Genomic DNA, 20,218 nt, shown 5'->3' with positions numbered 1-20,218 from the left:
CTCATTGCCCAATAAGCTTTGAAATAGCTAAGGGATTTAGAGCTAAAATTAATTTTTGTGGGGTTTCTTGTTTCTTGCAGTCTTCCCCCCCTCCCAAATCAAGTACTTTTGTAATCCTTTGAAAAATCAAAGGTTAGAAAAAAACTAAGTTTTGGGGGGTTGATAAAATGCTGTTTTGTGAATGGTGAAGGAAATGACCCCTGGGGAAAGTTCTGCTGAGTGATAGTGCCCTACGTAATACGTCGCAGTTTGTCTTCCCAACAGAACGAAAAAATTTTCCTTGTCACCATCTTTAATCTGAGATGGCTGCTTTCTCTCAGGAGGTGTCAGCACAGGGAGACGTTCCACCTGAATGGGCTGGGGTATGGTAAGTGACCGTCCACAACAGAAGGATTTGGTGACTAAGCCAGGATTAACCCGTCTGCTGTGGAACGGGAAATGCAGGCGATTCTGACTTCTCTAGAATAACTTCTCTATGTTATTCTATACAACACAATCTGGAGAAGCAAACTTTGGGATCTGATTTTGGGATTAAGATTCAGAGTATATTAACTGTGAGACCCTGAGGACAGGGTTCACCTTCGGGGAGTGTTTGCTGCCTCAGCTGTGAGGTAGTGGTGATGAAACTCAGGGGTGCAGACAGATGAGCTAAGATCATAGGAATAAATCCCAAACTCAGCGCCTGACCCAGAGGCATTGTTAATCATAAACAGACTTCTTTTTTTTTTTTAATAATTAATGCATGATAATGGGATCTGGCTGTTAACCTAGGTCAAGCCAAGGCACTATAATTTCTCTGTTTTCATCCAGGGAGGCTAGATAATCTCTTGAGAGATTAACGATTTTATTTACAAAATAGGAAATACATTGGTTTGAAAAACTGGCTTAATACAATCAAATCTGGATAAACACCATGCTACCTCTAGTTTGGGGAATACCAATGTCCTGACATGGAAAAGTATGCATTATCTTCCATGATCACCACCCATCCTTCCTTTTCCCACTTGAGAAATCTAGCCTCTCCAAGAGTTCATAAACCTCTGACTTCGGGATGATATCTAGACCTGCCTGTGTGCAGCCAGATTATGGACCTGTGGGAATTCCCTATTGTGAGGGGACCATTAGCTACGAGATCGAGACAAGCATTTGGATTTGTGTGGGAAACCTATGCAATTTTACAGAAGTTGTAATCATCACATGCTCCAAATTCAAAATGTAATCACCATGTTTACTTGGGTAGCCGGAATTAAGGCATAACCATTAGAATTTACCTGGTTGGTATTCACTACTAGGCCTGATTGATGGAGATTCCCCCAAAAAGGTGCTCAACAAATATATGGGAACTTGATAATGGGGTTAAAACGATCCCTGGGCTGTGGGCCAAAGGTCCCTGTGCTATAAGGGAGGTGGGTTTTGGGGTAAATAATGAAGAGCCATAACTGGGCCTGAGAACATCATGTTTCCTTCCCGGAATGGAAGGACCTGCTGTAGCCTCAGCTCAAATCCTTCCTGACTTGGGATGGAGAGAGAAGGTGTCGTTCATCAGAATGCCTGATGGGGGTAGGGGGTACTTTCAGGCTGCCTGGGGAGGGAGACAGCATGACAGATTGTAATGGATAAGACCCCAGGCTTTGGGCCTGCCAGGCTAGTATTCCAGCCCTGGCTGTGCCTCCTCCTGGCTCCTGAAGTGTGGGCAAGTCACTGTGAAATAGCACTAACGAGAGTGCTTAGCCCACTGGGTTGTCATGGAAATGCTCATTATCAGGAGAGGCTCTAAGCATGGAGTACAGGGCAAAATCCCCTACCCTCTGACAGTGGGAGACACAGGCTGGGGGCCTGGGGAGTAGGCACAGTGTTCCTTGTGGATAAAATCATGTTTACCCCGATATCCTTGCTTAGTTAAGAACCATTAGTCTGGCAATGAGGGGAGGGTGGGGAAGGGTGGGGAGAGAGACTCATTGTTTATAACTGAGGGATGAAAGCTGTCATCACTATGAAGTCAAGCAGAAAACTCAGGGGTAGGGCAGCCTTGGGCCCTAAAGTCAGACCCTCTAAGATCTGGGACCAAGGAAGGTGAAAATATTTAAGATCAGGAGGCAGCCAACAAGTCAGGGACATCTGACCACCACACCCAGAAGGTGAAACCGTGCTGGGTGCCTTCAGGGGGCATCTACATGGCATCAGGTAGCAGATCCCCGGCCTGCACTGACACACAGTCCATGAAAAAGAAATCCGCTCCGAGACTGGATGGGCTGGAAGGACAGCGGGTACTATAGTTCCTGTGCCATAGTTCCCAATAATCTTCAGGAAAACCCCAACGGCTGAAGGCCCAGAGTTCAGGGCCAGCCAGGACGTGGCCCCCACCCATCCCTCCAGCCAGAGCTCCTGACCCTCTCTCACATCCCAACCCTGGACACCAGGGACAGCAGCCTACAGAGCCATCCCTCATTCCTCCATGACTTTGCCTGCTCTGTTCCCTCTCTCTGGATTTCCCTCCCCCTCCTCCCCATGGCCAGGCTCTACTCATTTCACCAGACACAGCTCAAGCTGAGTCACTCCTGTGCTGCTCTGCCTTTTGCCACCCCTACCAGACAGGGCACACTGTGAGACTGAAGCATTTAGCTGAGTTAAGTCACATTGGTTTAAGGAACCAATCCATCCATCAGTCAACTGCTTGGTCAATGAGGCCTGAGAGGACTTGCCCCTGGTGTGGGTCGGCACACAGCTCTGCATGAGGCCATCAGGCTGTCTAACACCTCATGACCTTCTGCTCTGGCAGACGAGGGGCTGCGGCAGACTGTTCACACCATCCTAGGCAGCTGCACAGCCCACTCCCCCGACCTTGCACTGTTACAACACCTCTGGGCTGCACTTGGATTTCTAAAGGGCATTCAGCCCTTCTCCATGCAACAGCCCATGACAGAGTGTGCCTGGCACAGTCTGGCAACCGTCTGTCTACCTGTCTCCTGCACTGATCTGTATGCGTGAGGGCAGGAAGCAGGTCTTATGCATCATGGTGCCCAGCACCCAACGCAGTGGCCCAGACTTTCTAGACCACTGCTCAGACTTACTTAGTGACTAGACAAAATTGGCGTAGAGGTTTATAAATAGACCACATTGGTTTGCTGGTTTATAACCTAGACTAAGTTGGCACAATGGTTTATAATGTAGACCAAGTTGACAGGAAGGTTTATACAGTAGGCACAGTGAGTTTGGTTACTGTGGGTCCTCCCAGCCTGAGCCCCTTTGCGAGAATGTGCAAGAGGGGGTTTCTTGACCCCCTTGCCCAAATCCAGAGCCCTGACCCTTGGGGCCCCATTGCAGGTTAGCTGGAGAGAACAGAAACTACGTACACATCTGGGAGGCAGGCCAGGAGAAAATGTGAGCCAACTGCCCTTCTCTTCCCTTTAATGTGGAGGTTTGGTCGTAGCATTGGGGCCTTTCAGGGACCCTGGGCAGAGAGAGGACAGCCGTAGGGCTTTGAACTTGAAGAGCCAGCAGGCCTGGCAGAGGAAAGTGTCCTCCTTAATCAGGGTGCCTCGGGGACCAGAGCACAGGAGACCCTCTGCCTCCTTCTGGTGGGCCCACTGGGAGGCAGTCCTCCTCCCTGTATATCCCTGACACCCAGCACCCCGCCCACTCCCTACCCACACCCTCTGTTACCTGGGTCCCCCTTGCTTCCTTTCACGCCGTCGGCTCCGGGGCTCCCGGGTATCCCTGGTGGTCCTGTACAACAGATGCCCAGATGGCATGAGGGCTGGGCTCTGTGGATCTTCAGACATCACTCCCCATGCCCAGCGCAGCACCGGGGACCTCACCTGCTAGTCCAGGGGAACCAGTGCTGCCAGGCTCACCCTTGGCACCTGGGGATCCTGCCGCGCCAGGAGAGCCGGGAAGACCCTTCGCTCCAGGTTGTCCTGCAAGTGACAACTGCAAGGTTGGGTATGGTTGCCAGAGAGCCTGGCTGCCTCCCCATCAACACACCTCTCTTCTCAGCAGTGGCACGTGTACTTCTTACCACCGTATATCTTCCCTGGGCAGCTTTAATCATCTCCCTTTAGAAGCCATGAACAAGCTTAATCAGCAGGAGAAAAGTTACAGCCTGAGCAATTTGTTCATCTTGGCCATCACTCTGTAGTATCTGGGGCTTAGGGACCCGCCAGTCACCCTGGGTCATAAACGTGTACTCCACACCCCTGGGTGGCAGAGTGCCTCGAAACTTAACAGAATGCCAATCAAGCCCATTCCTCTCAGGCATGTCTGGGTTTTAGGAGACCCCAAGTGCTCTGCATTAACACTACAATGAAATAAAAGACATGCTCTGGACTTGACTTTGCCCAGGGACAGGGCAGCTCCAATGATATCTGGATTCCCAGCATTCTTACCTTGATCTCCTTTCATTCCAGGAATTCCAGCCACACCTGAAATGAAGAAGGACTTTTAGGGATTTTGTTCCCTTATAGCTCAGTCTGCCAGGGGGTAAGGGGATACCTACAGGCCAACGGACAGCCTCTTACCTGGGGGCCCTGGCTTCCCTGAGTCACCTTTACTCCCCTGGACTCCGGGAGGTCCCATGACCCCTGTGTCTCCTTTCATGCCCATGTCCCCCTTGCTTCCTGAAAAACGAGAGTCGTGGTCAGGCACAGAAGGAGGGCAAACCCAGCTGCCAGGTCCCACTGACACGTGTCCTACCCAAATTCCAAACTCGAACTCCTTGAACTCCTCCTACCTGGTGCCCAGAAGTGGAAGATACAATAGCTGCCCTCAAGGAGCACACCACCTTTCCCCAGAGACAAGACGTGAACTTGTGAAAAATAGCCAGGGTCCCCTGTCCTGGCTGATGGGCAGACCCAGGCAGCCAGGCTTTCCGGACCCTGGTCAGCACACTGATCCCCTTGGGAGGGACCACAGCCCAGGCTTAGCCAGCACCTGCCTGGCTCATTTTCGTGTCTGCATTTGGGGAATTATCTTTCAAGCCTTCCAAACCAAAATCTGAATATTCCAGAAAGTCGATCCCAGATGCTGAGAAGGTGCGGCTGGGGAGATGAACATTGCAGCAGCTCGGATTCCTGCCCGTGCTGCAGCCACAGCCTCTCCTGTGCCCAAGGTTTCAAATTTTCCACTTGTCATCAGCATTCCAGGCTCATCCCAGCCTGTCTTCTCCTCGGTCCTCCACTGGTCCCTCCTACTTTCTGCCACTGCTCGGCGCATATCAATCAAGGGAGTCTTGTGGCAGAGTAGGGCCTGGCAACCCCTTCCCAATCCATGGGTTTGGTTTTGGACCCGGCTACACACCCCTGCTAGCCATGCCAGGCTGGGTCTGCTCAGGAGCAACCTGATGGCTTGCCTGCTGTTCTGGGAGCTAGTCGAAGCCCCACCCCAAGCAGCCCCTTCTGACCTGGGACAGGCTTAGCGTGGTGGAATTTGGTTAAAAGGCTCCATTCCATTATTTTTTTGATTGAGAAGGGGAGGACTCAAAGGGATACCAGCCTTTTCTCCAGTGAATCAGAAAAGGAGACAGAATGGTCTGAAGCAGAGGGAAAGAATCACCAGTCATGCAAAGCTTTCTGGGTCTAAGCTGGGGTTGATGTTAGGGGCAAGGTTTAGGAAGTAGATTCTTTCTGGTTTAGATACTTGAAGGATGATTATTCCTTGATGAGAAACAAAAGACCAAGAGAACTTGGTTACAGTCGAAATCTCTTATAGCCTCAGGGGCAAGCACCAACGAAGGTTGTTCTTGGTCATTCAGGGTGTCTGCTTTGGCAGAAAGGACAAATGGCATTTGTTAGAAGGGACTAGGAATTACTTCCCTAGAGGAATTTGTCAGTGCCAGATTGCTCCGGGCTGGCCAGTACCATCACATTATAGGAATTGCTCGGCTGTACGAGGATTCTGGAGCATGGTCTGGGCCGGAGTCTGTGTGTGGCTGTGTGTGGCTGTGACTGCCATGTCTCCATCAAAGTGGACAGCCCTGGGAAGCCGGGCATTCTTAGTGAAACGACTATAGTCTGGCACCCAGAGAGGAACTCCAGCTGTGGCTGATGTCCGAACCTTCCCATCACAGCTAAAGGCGAAGTGAGGCAAACAGATGTGTCCCTGGGTCTTCACCAGGGGCATTACCCGTCCGCTACAAAGAGCACCAAACCTCAGTACTACCAGAGCAAGGCCCTCTTGGTTCGCAGTCCCTTCTGCCCGCCGGGGATCGGGGAACAGTGGGTGAAAGAGATCTTGTGATCTTGGAAGAGGAAATTTGGGGAAATGAGAAGTGGAAACCACTGCAGTTCCCCTTGCAGGCTTGGCCACAGCATTTCCAGGCCCGAGTGGGACTCGGAGTGTGGGCGCCATGCCCTGGTGCAGAGTCGCCCTGTGTCTGTGGCAGTGGGCGAGCGTGGGATGGGAAACAGGAGGGCGCAGACTCCACGGGCAAAGTCCCGGCTGTCATCCCCTCCTCTGGGGCTGGCAGGGCCACTTTGAGAAAGTCTGGGCCCCCCTTTTCTGTTGCAGAGAGAACTGCAGAAGGCCGCCTTTGGCAGCACCCTCAGAGGTCAACTGTCTAACCATCTGCTTGGTGCAAAGGTTTCCCTCAGTCCAGCCAAGGAGAATTTGGCAGCCCCTCCTCCGCCCCGCCCCCGCGGCAGCCGCTCCTGAGACCCGCGCATGCGTGCCCAGTTCAACTCTGTGCAGCCCTACGTCCTAATGCCTTCTTTCTTCCTTACCTCGGCACAATTGGCTCTGCCGAAACCCTTGCTCATCGCTCCTCATTCTATTGCTGGGCACCCAGAGCGAGTCTGTTTTCTCTTCCACAAGTGCCTTTCTAGTGTTTGAGCATGGCTGACACATCCCCGTGAGGCCCTCTTCCTGAAGACAAGCACCCCAGGCTCTTATCATGTAAATATTCGTGTTTGCAGGCACAGAGCCACGCATCTTATGCCTTCCTTATTGGAGGTTGCTCGTATTATCCCCCTTTTACAGGTGAGTAAATTGAGGGTCAGAAAGGTGGAGTCATTTGCCGCAGGTCCCTGAGCCATATTAGGACCCTAGAACCGAAGTCCTTCCCTTTCTAACTTAAAGGATCACTAATACTACTGATACTAATGGTTATCATTTGTTTAGTGTTTAGCCACGTGGCACATAATTTGCAAACATGATCTCTAGCCTTTGTGACTGTCCTACAAGATATGCGTCATTTAATTATTATTATTTTAATTGCCATTCTTTTCTGAAATGAAGACACTGAATCTCAGCTGGCTAAGCAATGTGCCTAGAGATGCAAGTGAACAGGTGCAGAGCAGGGACGGCATATAAGCCCACTAGCTGGGTGCCTGGGTGGCTCAGCTGGTTGAGCGTCCAACTCTTGGTTTCGGCTCAGGGCAGAATCTCAGGATCGTGGGATTGAGCCCCACATCTGGCTCCGTGCTCAGAAGGGAGTCTGTTTGAGATTCTCTCTCTTCCTTCCCCCTCCCCCGCCGCATGTGCTCTCTCTCTCTCTTTCTCTCTCTAAAATAAATAAATCTTAAAAAACAAAAACAAAATAAGCCCACTAGCTGCACAGCCCTCATTCTCCCTACTACACCCCAGAACCACCCAAGGGGGCCTCAAGAGGACAAGAGACAAGGGGCACAATGGGACTCAGTCATGGCCAGAGCCCCCAAATAGTTCTGAGGTAGCATCTGCTTCTGGAATCAACCCCTTTTCCCTCCCTGCCAGCCAGTCTCCCCTCCTCCCCTGTGCCCACCTCAGGTCCCACTGCTGTCTTTTGCCTTCCCCTCCTCTGAGCTCCTAGCATGGCCTGTGTCCCCATTCGTCACAGGTCATGCCTGGCATGAGATTTTACCGCCCCCCTCACCACACACACACACACACTGCTCTCAGTTTTCACGTTCCTGGCCTCTGCTCACCTGGAGAAAAGGGACCTCCTGTGTGCTCCTGGGAGGCTGGTAGCCAGAGCCAGCTTTGTCTGCTTTGTCCTCAGTGGGACAGGGTCAGGGTCCAGCCCTTAGGTCCCTCCCCCAACAAGCACCGACACCCCCACAGGGCCCTTACCTGGGAGACCCAGGTCTCCTTTGTCTCCCTTAGCTCCAGGTTCCCCTTTCGGGCCAACGAGACCCCCATCGCCTTTGCTGCCCTTCTCTCCCTGTTGTCCTGGGGTGCCTGGGCAGAGAATGACCAACGAGGTGGGCTCCCACCATCCTCCTGGGATGGGCTTCTAGGCAATGGGCAGGGGGCATTCAGGGAAAAGAGGAAGTCTGGGGGATGTGAGGTCATCTCTTGGGTGTCTCAATGAGTAAGACTCCAGAGCAGAGGGCTGGGGGAGGGGCTCTGGGGAGCAGGTACCGGGGCGACTGGCTCAGCACCTCGGCCAAGGCATCGCTGAGCCCAAGCCGAGAAAGCACACGTTACCAGGGGCTCCTTGTTTCCCTGGAGCACCGTTGGGTCCTTGGAGGCCTGCGAGGAAGGAAAGAACTAGTCACAATGCTCTCAGCTCCTCAGTCAGCAGATGTTCCAGGTTCCAGAGCCCAGCAGGAGGACAAAATGCCCAGCACGAGGGGAGGGGCCTCTCTCTGTCTCATCCCCGTCCCCTCCCCCCACTAACAGTGACAACATTTCACTCTTCAGAACAAGAAGAAAAAGACAGCGAGAGAAAGGAAATAAAAGGCCAAGTTTCTTAGGCATAGGGGCATAAAAGAGCTGAGGCCCCTGCCTCCTGCCCCTCTGCCCACACCCGGCCCCTACTCACCTGCCTTTCCCTTGATTCCAGGCGGGCCTTGGAGTCCTGGGGGGCCTGGAAAGGAAAAGGGATTCAGAACGAAGCCTGGACAAGGAGGAGAAAAAGGATTACGGGGCCAGCAGACAGAAGCCACTATCCATGGCTCCGTAGCATGCCTCGGCCCCCTTGTCCCCCTTCTCAACCCATGGCCTTGGTGGACCTGGGATGCCAGGCATGCCCCGGGCCCCTTTGACCTGGAAGACCTGAAGCAGAGGAGCAGAGACACCCAGGAGCCGACCTACAAGGGGGGGTGACAGGGCCCCTTCTCACACCATTATTCAGCGAACTGTCACTGAGCCCAAGAATGAGCCATACTGTGTGGAAGGAAGGAAAGAGAAGACAGAGCTCCTTCCTCAAGAGCTCACGGCCTAACAGGTGACCCGCAGTGGTGCAGGTGCCATGTTCTGAGGGCGGCCACGTCGGATGGACCTGGGTTCCAGGAGCAGCAGCACCCCTTCAGCTGGGTGACCTGGTGCAAGTTACTTCTTTGTTTTGAGCCTCAGTTTCCTCATCAGTAAGATGGGGTCAATATACCAGCTCCATGGGGTGGTCCCGGCGGCCGGCTCTGGACACATGGCACCCATTTCTGCTGTCACTCACATAGAGTTCTCTCCCTTTCCAAGAGCTGCTTTGCAGACTCAAGACTCACAGCAGCCCCAGACAGGACAGGACTCCTTGTCCTGTCCCTGTCCATTTGGGCTGCGATACCAAAACGCCGCAGAGCAGGTGGCTTGTAAACAACAGAGATGCATTTCTCACAGTTCTTGAGGCTGAAAGTCCAAGATTCGGGTGGTCAAGTTCTTCTGGGTTGCAGACCGCTGGCTTCTTGCCGTGTCCTCACTCAATGGAGGGCAGGGGAGGGAGCTCATTGGGGTCTCTTTTATACGGGCACTAATCCCATTCAAGAGGGCCCTGTTCTCGTGGCCAAATCACCTCCCAAAAGCTCCACCTCCTAATACAGTCACCTTGGGGGTTAGGTTCTCAAGATGGGAATATGGGGGAGACACAAACAGACCAGAGCGCGTTCCCACAACACCAAAGAGGAGAATGACTTCCTGAGAGGCATGGCTTTGCCTGAGGTCACACATTTGGAGAGAGGCATGCAGATTCAAGGTCTCCCAATGGCAAGGCCTTTACCCATGTCAGGGCACCACGATGACAAAGCCCGTGACATGCTTTCTATTTTGGAGTAGAACCCCAGTCCAGTTTGTGGAACCCACAATGCCATACCCATCCCATCTACACAAGACTGGGGTCCCGAGGGATGGAAGCAGAACGCGGGACTAGAGTCCCTCTCAGACAAGCCTCAGGAAAGGGCACTGTTGAAAATCAGTTCAGAGGCTGACAGCTGGCCCCCACTGACCGAGGAGGGGACTCAGGCCCCCACTGACCGAGGAGGGGACTCAGGCCCCCTCCAGAGTCTGACTCTGCTCCTCCAGCCTCGCCAGAGTTAGCTTGAGCAAGTCAGCAACCCTCTGAGCCCGTTTCCTCATCTGCAGAATGGGGATAATCACAGCAGCCACTTGGGGTTAGTGTGAGGAGTCAACAAAGTGCCTTGCACGTAGCTAAGGGCACCGCCTTCACCTCCCCGACCCAGGCCTGCCTAGTCCCTGCTGCTCCCAGCCTGTCTCCCACCTCCACTCCTCTCATTCTTGCACTCCAGCACATGGGTCTTCTTTCTTTGCCTTCCTAGGCTCACCAACCCCCCTTCCTACCTCAGGTCCTTTGCACGTGTGGGTGTCTGCCTAGGATCCATATTTCCTGCCACCTTCCACTCACACTCAGGACAAGGCTAAAAGTTCTCTCTGGGAACCTTCTGTGACCCATAAGGTTAGGTCCCCTGATGCTCTCCTTACCTAGGGAGCTGCCCCATCCTCTCAGAGTAAAAGCCAGGGCTGTAACCAAATCATGTTTCCCTGAGGGCAGGGGTTCTGTCTTTTTATGTCTGCATTCTGAGTGCCTGGTGAGGTGTCAGCCTTAAGAGGCTTTCAGTAAATGTTGAGAAGTCCAGAACACATAGGGGAGGGGAAGAGAGGTATGGGTGTGTTCCACATTATCCTTCCCCAAAACTTGACTTAGGTGCAGGCCCTTGCCCCCACCTGCACTGTTCTGGAAGCCTGGGCCAGAGTGCAGTTTCAGGGCAGGCTGTGTTGGGACCAAACCCATTACCTCTGGGCCGTGCACTCAACCATCCTCTGGGACCCACCTATTGGTCTTCAGGTGCTGGTGCAGGAAAATGTGCCTTTGGGGGGCCCTGACCAGGCAAGGCAGGCCATGGGGGAGGGGAGAGAGACTGCCTGGGTAGTCCAGGGTGGTGGGGGAAGCTGGGGAGGTGTCGGGGGTGTTGCTGAGCCCCAGCTGTTAGAATCAGTATCCTGACTCTGGTTTCTGGGCTCCAGGGGAGAGAAAAAGAGGCAGAGACAAAGAGGCAGTCAGAGACAGAGAGAGACTGAGAGAGACACGGAGACGAAGCTGGACAGTATACACACACACACACACACACACACACACACACGCATACAGATCTTTGACTTACAATGGAGTTATATCTCAATAGACAGAACAGAAATTGAAAATATTTTAAATCAAAAAGCATTTAATACACCTAACCTACCACACATCACGGCTCAGCCTCGCCTACCTTGAAGATGCTCGGAACACCGACATTAGCCTGCAGTTGTGCAAAATGATCTAACGCAAAGCCTATCTTACTTATAATACGGTGCTGACTCTGTCCTGTAACTTACTGACTCCTGTACTAAAAGTGAGAACAGCATGGCTGTCTGTGGACAGTAGTTGTCAGCATATCCGTTATTTGCTCTTGTGAATGCCTGGCTGAGTGGGAGCGGCCCCGCCCAGCATCACGAGAGAGCATCGTCCCCCCCATGTCGCTAGCCTGGGAAAAGATCCAAATTCAAAATTTAAGGGCGCCTGGGTGGCTCAGTCGGTTCAGCGTCTGCCTTTGGCTCAGGTCATGATCCCAGGGTCCTGGGATTGAGTCCGGTGTCGGGCTTCCTGTTCAGCAGGGAGTCTGCTTCTCCCTCTCCCTCTGCCGCTCCCCCTGCTTGTGCTCTCTCTCTGTCAAATAAATAAAATCTTTAAAAAAATAAAAACCTATTCAAAACTTGAAGTACACTCTCTGCTGAATGAGTATCACTTTCACACCATTGTGAAGTTGAAAAACTGTAACTGGAGCCGTTGGAAGTTGGGGACCACGTGTACATTCACACAGAGAAAGAGACAGAGAGACAGAGACAGAGGGACCGAAGGGAGGCTGATCCCCACCCGGGGGTGAGCTGGGCACTACGTCTGGTCCTGGAGCACTGGGCCTGGGGCAGGTGCTGGAGCAGACTTCAAACGTCAGCTAGGTGGGTGATGGATGCTAAAGAGGGTACTTGCTGTGAGGAGCCCTGGGTGCTCTCCAGAAACCAATATTGCACTGTGTGTTAACTAAAATTAACAAACAAACAAAAACAACGTCAGACTAAACCCACTGGGTTGAGAAGAGGTGTCAGCCCTGATTGTGTCGGCTACAGCAGTAGAAGCTGTTAGAACAGCCTCTCCTTGGAGGGGAGGAGCCAGCATTCATCAGGCTGGAGCTGCCCAAGCATTGGCTCCTCTACTCTTCCCGACAAAATACCAAGCAAATAACAACAACGACACGATTGAATACTTACTCTGAGCCGGGCACTGGACCACACATGTTTACGTTCATCGGTTTATCCTCACACCAATCCCAGGAGGTCCTGGCATTATCCCCATCTCATAGGGGAAGACAAAGAGCTCAGAAGTGTGAAGTGACTTGTTCAAAGCCACCTGTCTCCGGAGAGAACCAGGGTCTGTCCACAGGAGTGCCAGTGGTGCAAATGGACACTTGTGCCACTGTGCAAGGCCACCTGTAAACTCTCCCCCCCCCAGCGACATAGTCTGGGCCATTCATGAAAAATTATGAGGCCAAAGAGTTCTGTCCCAAGAATGTTGTGCAGAATTATTTTCAAGATGACATTCCAGCCACTCCGGGGTTAGGGTAGAGTAGGGGTGGAGTGAAGTGTGTGTGCATGTGTGTACACATGTGGAGCCAAAGCTGTGTGTGTTCAGGTAGAAAGAAACAGCAACGAAGGCACAGGTGTTTTCCTCAGAGAACACTTGCTATTGTCGGGCAACTTTTGCACATTGCTTCACTTGCATCTTACAGCAACCCCGGGAGGTGAGTAAAATTATCTCCATTGGTTTTTACACAGTGGAGTGGCTGAGGTTCCAGAAAAGTGATGTCACTGGCCCAAAGTCACACGGCCAGGAAGCAGCAGAGCTAGGATTAGAACTCAGGTCCCAGAGGCTGCCCTTCCCGTTATGTGCTCTAGGAGACATGAGCCGTGCACCCCTGGAAATGATCACAGCCAGATGGGGGGACAAGCTAGGTGCTGGGTAAGAAGCATCTGGAAACAGTGCTTATGGGAGACAGAGGGGGAGTCTCACACTTGCAGCTGGGGTGTCAGGGGGAGAGGGCACCGGAGGGGGATGCACTTGGGCTGACCTTGGAAGGCGGCTTAGACTTGGTGGGGTGGGGTGGATGGGAAGCCATTTCCCACTTCAGGAGAGGAGAGGATAAAGGCCCAGAGGCCGGGAGTCCCAGCATGGTCAGGAACAGAGAGCTGACCCAACGGAAGACCAGTGAGTTTGTGGGGAGCTGTGGGGGCCCATGGACAGTAAGCTGGGGTCGAGGCCCAGAAAGCCACAAGCCCAGGAGCCCATGGCGGAAGTCTGTGGTGAGCGGGCAGCATGGGTCAGAGGGGAAATGAACGTACCTGGAGCGCCTCGTTCCCCCTTGACCCGGAACAGCTCTGCAAGGGGAGGAGAGAGGGTTGTAGGCGGGGCTGATGCACCCAGAGCACCCAGCTGTAAGTCAGGAGCCTGTACCCTCCAGGCTGAGAAGCAAGGCCTTCAGGCAGATGGAGGATTCAAACAACAGGAGCCAAACTTCTGAGCAATTTCCAGGACTGAGTTTTTGGTAAAAGCCAGATGTTTTGTTGCAGCTAGTGGTCTGCATCAGGGAGATATAGATCCCTGGGGCTGCAGAAGTGTGGAAAGAAGGTTGAGACCCCCAGAGTCTATATTGTCAGAAGACTTGGGAGCCACACGCTTTCAGGAAGAGCCTCGGGTCAAAGGCAGGCCCCTCGTGCTGATCACAACCAGCTCTGTCGTATCTCAAGGAAGGGAGTGATGGTCCCTGTGTCATCTGAGCCTGGACTCTCCCCATCTGCCACAGTTGTCCCCTGTCCCTGCATCCTGGCTTGGCCTTCACCTGTGCTCACTGGGAAGACCACAGCCTCTGGGGGATTCACCCACCTGGACCCTCTGCCCATTCAGCACATGCTCCCAGGGGCACAGAACCCCTTTAGCCTTAGCTCACCCCTGACATAGAGGCCGGAGCTCCATGCAACAATGAGGTCACACCTAGCAGCTGCTTTTGCCCAAATCAGCCCTTCCTGTTCTGGCACAGCCTGAGAGAATGGTGGGAGTAATCGTAGGACAGCCTCACATGGCCCAGCCTCAGGCCCAAAAAAACCAAGGGGAGGGGAGCCCTGGCATCTCCACCTTGGGCTCCATTTTCTTTTGCCTATCTTCTAAGCTGCCACACTTTCCCAGCAGTCCCACCGCCCTGTCCCTCCAAGGTCCCCACGTGGCCCAGACTTCTTGGTGCCTGCCATTACTCTCTCTCTAGACATGGGCCAGTATTCGTCGGCTACATGGCAGTGGTCCTGGGACTTGCCCCAGGCTCTGTGTTTTACCCATCCTCCCAAACATTCTAGATCCATCTTCTGCCTACTCCATATGGTTCTCACCCTTTTCCTTGGGCCCCAGGGTTCTAGAATGTTCTCCTTGCCAGGGAAGGGGATTCAGGTCCAAGGATTCCCTTGCCCATGAACCATCAGCCCCTCCTTTCCATCCCCTGAGGAGTCCCAGCACAGACAGGAGAGGGCCAAACCTGGGCTCCGAGTGAAGTTGTCCACCTTCCGTAGCAGGTGCTCCTGCCTGGTGCGGACCTGGGTGATCTGGGCGTGCAGGACCTGCAGCCCCAGCATGCCTCCAGGGAGGTGTGGGATGGGCATTGACTGGAGCAAAGAGAAGGACGGGCTGTCCTCGGCAGCCAGCGTTACATTGATGACGTGAGTCTCCAACGCCCAGAGCCGCTCCTGCAGATTCAAAACTGGACACCCCACCCCCACCCCACAGCCTTCTTTTAGAGACCTCATTAAAGCCCCAGGCCTTTGAGTTCTTGTGTCATATGCACATAACTTCTGTGGGTCCTGGATACTGAACACACATTTCATGTGCCGTGAGGACCTGGTGTGAGCACAGAGCTCTTTCTATATCCTGCACATGGGCACTCCACACTTAGGCATGACATTACATGTTCATAGAATATTCCTGCATGGCCTAGGAATGTACCCACAACATCATGATCAACCTTCAGCCTTCCTGCATGCTCTGGGCATGAACATACGATGACCAATATGCTGGTGTGATGTAATCACACGTGGCCTGAATAAACGTGTGACCTGTTTATGACAGCTGGGCACACGATGTTCTTGGGTGACTTCAGTGTCTGCAGATGGAATTGCTTCATGACCTTAGCATTTGGACTGGGAACACTTTGCAAGTAAAATCATGTTAACATGAACAGTCTGATCAATAAAGCCCCTTCCTGCTCAGACGTCGAGGAGTCTTGATGGAAGACCCACACAGCAGAGCCATGTGAAATTATTGCGTTGGTTACTGCTCAGACACACAGAGGCTCGCAGATGTTTTCTCTGTCTCTCTCTCAATCTGTCTCTATGTCTTTCTCTCTCTCTCTCTCTCTCTCTCTCTCTCTCACACACACACACACACCACACACTCCCCTGTCCACTTCCCCCCACCAACCCCCATCAATGTGGATCCCCGGCTACCCAGGGACTAAGAACTCACTCTCAGCAGGTGGGCAGCGGTGACCCCAGGGCTCTCCACTCAACCTGAGCCCTGTGTCACCCGAGGAGGCACCAGATGGGACCAGACCTCTTTACCTTTCACCACCAGCAACCCAGCACCTGCGGTGAGCAGAATCAGGTAGATGGCCACCAGGACCATGAAGCAGTTCACCCCTCTTCTCTTCTTGGGGTTCGGATCTGAAACACAACCCCGGTGTAAGGCAGCTACTGTGGAAGGCAGAGACCAGGGAGCCCCACCCTGAGTCGGAATCCCCCCTCTGTGTGAGCAGGCGGCTCCCCAGGAGATTGAGGGTAAAGACGCAAAGTCCCACTACCCTCAAATCCTCCCCCTTATCCTCCTCTTCCCACAAGCCAGCAAGTGCCATTGTGGGTCACTCGTCAGTGTGGCTGGGCAAACGCCCATGCCCCCATCATTAGCTGGCAGAGTGCAGTCCTTAGACCAGGTGCACTGGCAAAGCCCCAGCACAGCGCCTGGTGATAGAGGGCTCTCGAGAGTTGTTTATCAAGTGAATTAATGCATGAACATACTTTAGGTTTAAAACTTTGGGAGGAGCAGGATTGTTGCCACTTTATCAACTCTGAGTGAGGTTTGAAGAAGTTGAAATATCTATTAGGTGATGAGACACAGATCTGGAATTCAGATTCGGGCTTCTGCTTTCTTTTTTCTTTAGATTATTTAATTATACAAATAAAATATGCTTCATATAATTATCAAACCATATAGAAAATTTACAAGGGTTAATAATCTTATAATCGGGGACTTCGGAGGACCTCAATTCCCTGACGTCCTAACCTGCTGACATAAGCTTTGCTGGCATTCTGGGGTGTGGCCTTCCTCCTAGCCTGCTTGCTCATGGAAACTGGTAAGCCCGTACACTGCTAGACAGACATGCTTTTTTTCTTTTGATTTTACAGAAATGATATATTACATATAATACAGCGCATTGCTTTCTGCAATGAATGATTTCCCATGGACATTCCTCTAGTTTTTTTTTTTTTGTTTGTTGTTTTTTTTGTTTTGTTTTGTAGAGAAAGATTTAGCTCTTCTTTTAATAACTGCCTAATATCCCTTAAAGACAAGAGCCACAATTCATGCGGATATTTCCCTGTTGGCAAGCTGTTTCCAGTTGGGGCATTACAAAAGGGGCCACCGTGGTTCCAATACCATTCTTCCCCCCACACCAGCTGTCTCCCCATTTGGGGGGGCATCCAAAGGCAGGGAGGCAGCCCACAGAAGGCCCTGTGTTTCCCACCACTCATACTGACAGAGCACCTACTCTGTGCAAGGCATTGTCTGATATCTTCTCTGATGCTTCTGGCAATCCTGCAAGGTAGGTGTGATCACCCTCTTACATGGGGTTCAGAGAAGTTAGGGCAACACAACAGGCACGTGCCCCTGGGTCCATCTAACCCTAGGGCCTGAGCTTGCCTCATTAACCTACACAGACAATTGCCCTTGGAAAAATGCAGTTGAAATGAGCCCCAAGGGCAGGTGTGAAGGGCAAGGGGATCATAGGTGGGCATCCCAGGGGAGGGAATAGAGACTTATGAACACATTTTTTGCTTTGTGGTAGGTGATGGTGGGTTTTCAGTTGACTCTTATCATAGATGAGTATGAACCTTGAGTCTGTTTTCTGTGACCTATGGAACCTTCATTATTCTGCTGATATTACTTCCAGCCACCTGCAGAACAGAGACCCCTACTTAAGCATCTTCTGATGCCTGGTGGTCTCCAGATGGCTTTGGCAGCAGCAAGAGGAATGATTTCTTGGCTGGGTGGTTTTTTAGTTAGTGGCACTTGGGTATGCTTGGTCTAGCACAGTATCCCTCTAGCACAGTATCTGCACGTCCCAGATGGTGGCCCACACAGCAGCCCGAGTGAACTCTCTCACACACAACCTGGCCAAGTCACTTCCCTGCCTTCAGCCTTTCCATGGCTGTTCACTGTCCTTGGGACAATCAGGAAGACCTGCTGCCTGGTTCTCCTATGGCTGTACCCACACACCACACCCCATGTGGACTCTGACCCACAGGCAGGCTGGACCACTCGTCGTTACACCCTTCTCACTCCAGGCCATGTATCTTCTCTGAGTATAAACCCTGCCTCCTCCCTCCTGCATGAATAATTCCTCTTCATCCTCTGGGAGCACAGTGGAGCTTCTCCTGCTCCAAGATACGTTCTCTGACTCCCTTGGCTTAGGTGGGACCCTGCTCTGCTTCCCCACGTCACTCCGTCTTTCCACCTGATATGGCATCCATCATCCTGAACTATGTCTGTTTATGTCTCAGTTTCCCTCCCCACTCCCCAATATTCTGGAAGCTTCTAGGGCTGCCTTCCAGCACCAACATGGTATCTACCACGCAACATGAGCCAGAAAGATGACGAATGAATGGATGAATAATTGGTTGCTGAGGTCTGGGTCCTGAACATGTGCAGAGTGGAACAGTGCCAGTTCAAAAGTGTTGGAAAAGCATCAGGAATGCAACTTCAGACCTCAAGCAAGCGTACAATCAGGGCGAGGATGGGTAACATACAAGGGAAGCCTCATATTGAAGAGTAGATGGTGGACAATGAATATGACCTCGTAGACAGCACTAAACTTGAGGAAACAATAGGAATAGAAAGACAGTGTGCTTCAGAGGCACAGGTGTCATAGGAGTTGGAGGTGGCAATGAGGGCCAGCATGGAAAATACAGATATTTTCAAACCAGATGGTAGGAAGGGTGGAAGGCATTTGAGTGAAGATAGTGAGAGGACAAACAAACATGGTCCTATGGATGGGAATAGTTCAAGGGTGTCCACTCAGGCCCAGAATGCTTTTTTTTTTTTAAGATTTTATTTTATTTATTTGACAGAGAGAGAGACAGCCAGCAAGAGAGGCAACACAAGCAGGGGGAGTGGGAGAGGAAGAAGCAGGCTCCCAGCAGAAGAGCCTGACGTGGGGCTCGATCCCAGAACGCTGGGATCACGCCCTGAGCCGAAGGCAGACGCTTAACAACTGAGCCACCCAGGCGCCCCCCAGAATGCTCTTTTAAGTCAGAGCTCTCATGTAGCATAGAGGCAAGGTATCTTAGAAACTGGGAATTTTGAATCTGTGGGCATTTATCTAACTCACTTACAAAGCAGAAAATCTGATAAATGCTTTACCCTCGATGCTGATTTCTAAGAGGGTAGAAGAAACTGCAAAGGAACATCTATTCCAAAGTGATTTCACCAACAAGGAAGGGTTGTCTGAGATGAGAGAATGAATGAAGCCTCCAGTAAACTAGAATGAGCATCCCTGGAGTAAACTATGGTGAGTCCAGGTGAAGATTTTAGGAAAGCAGTTTTCAGAAATATGACAGCTCTATTGACTGACTCACAGTGAAAATGTGGCTCCAGAGGGAAATAAAATTTTAATTCCATAAAAGATCTCAATGAAGATAAACAGTCTGTGTATAAACTCTAGGGTCCCCAGGCCTGTCATCTCCCAGCCCCTCACCCAGTGACAGAAGGTGGCTTGGTGTGGGCAGAAGACCCCTCTCCTTGCCCCTGGTACTGGGCTGCTGGCGAGTAGGCCCAGCAAAGTGGTCGCTGCCCTGTTGGCTTGATGTCTCCCACCCCTGACCCAGGATCACTGGGCAGTCTGAAAAAGTATCTTCTGTCCCTGCAGACAACATCAGCAGGGAGCAAAGAAGAGTACTAGTAGCATCATGTAAACAAAGCAGACCAGAATAGAACAGTCAAGGTTCTGAAAACAAAGTTGTTATTGGAACCACAGCTCACAAAAGTGAGCCAGAATTTATGTGATAAACCTAAACAGTATGATTTAAAATAGAAAATTTTAAACAGGATCTAGAGTGTCCTAACATACTACACAAAATGTCCACAATACAATGGAAAATCACTCATCATACCAAGAACAGAGAAAATTACAACTTGAACGAAAAAAAGACAATCAACAGAACACCTGGGTGGCTCAGTAAGTTAAGTGGCTGGTTCTTGATTTTGGCTCAGGTCATGATCTCAGTGTTCTGGGATTGAACCCCACATTGGACTCCATGTTCAGCAGGGAGTTTGCTTGAGAATTCTCTTTCCCTCTCCCTCTGCCCCTCCTTGCACTCTCTCAAATAAATAAATAAATAAATCTTAAAAAAAAAAGATCAGCAACAGGTGTCAGTATGGAGATGATACAAACATTGGAATTACTCAGTAAGGATTTTAAGGCATGCATAACAAAAATGCTTTAATAAGCAATTACAAATATTTTGAACAAAAAAATTTTTTTCATCTACTGAAAAATAGAGAATATAAAGAAAAACCAAATGGAAATTGTGGGATGTAAAAGCTCCAATTAAAAAAAATCTCACTAGATGGGCTCAATAGGGCAATAGAAGTAATAAGGGAGAGAAACAATGAACTAAAGGATAAAACAATAGAAATTACCCTTCTTGAAAAACAGAGAAAAATGACTTAAAAAAA

At 51.4% G+C, this 20,218-nt stretch overlaps 1 protein-coding gene across 1 annotated transcript in view; it reads right to left on the bottom strand.

Annotated features, from left to right (window-relative positions):
• Positions 1-20,218, bottom strand: part of MARCO (macrophage receptor with collagenous structure) — a 36,837-nt gene that overhangs the window by 7,474 nt on the left and 9,145 nt on the right. The window contains exons 2-11 of the mRNA XM_008686118.2: positions 15,832-15,933; positions 14,754-14,975; positions 13,573-13,608; positions 8,738-8,782; positions 8,401-8,445; positions 8,044-8,151; positions 4,518-4,616; positions 4,386-4,421; positions 3,819-3,917; positions 3,664-3,726 (exon numbers count right to left, since the gene is read on the bottom strand). Coding sequence (XP_008684340.2) covers positions 3,664-3,726; positions 3,819-3,917; positions 4,386-4,421; positions 4,518-4,616; positions 8,044-8,151; positions 8,401-8,445; positions 8,738-8,782; positions 13,573-13,608; positions 14,754-14,975; positions 15,832-15,933 — 855 coding nt within the window. The remainder of the gene's footprint in view (positions 1-3,663; positions 3,727-3,818; positions 3,918-4,385; positions 4,422-4,517; positions 4,617-8,043; positions 8,152-8,400; positions 8,446-8,737; positions 8,783-13,572; positions 13,609-14,753; positions 14,976-15,831; positions 15,934-20,218) is intronic.

The sequence above is a fragment of the Ursus maritimus genome, unplaced genomic scaffold, assembly GCF_017311325.1.
Source record: "Ursus maritimus isolate PB19 unplaced genomic scaffold, ASM1731132v1 scaffold_1, whole genome shotgun sequence".
NCBI classification, from domain to species: Eukaryota; Metazoa; Chordata; class Mammalia; order Carnivora; family Ursidae; genus Ursus; species Ursus maritimus.
The sequence above is the reverse complement of the archived record's forward strand: the minus strand, read 5'-3'. Positions and strand labels throughout refer to the sequence as shown.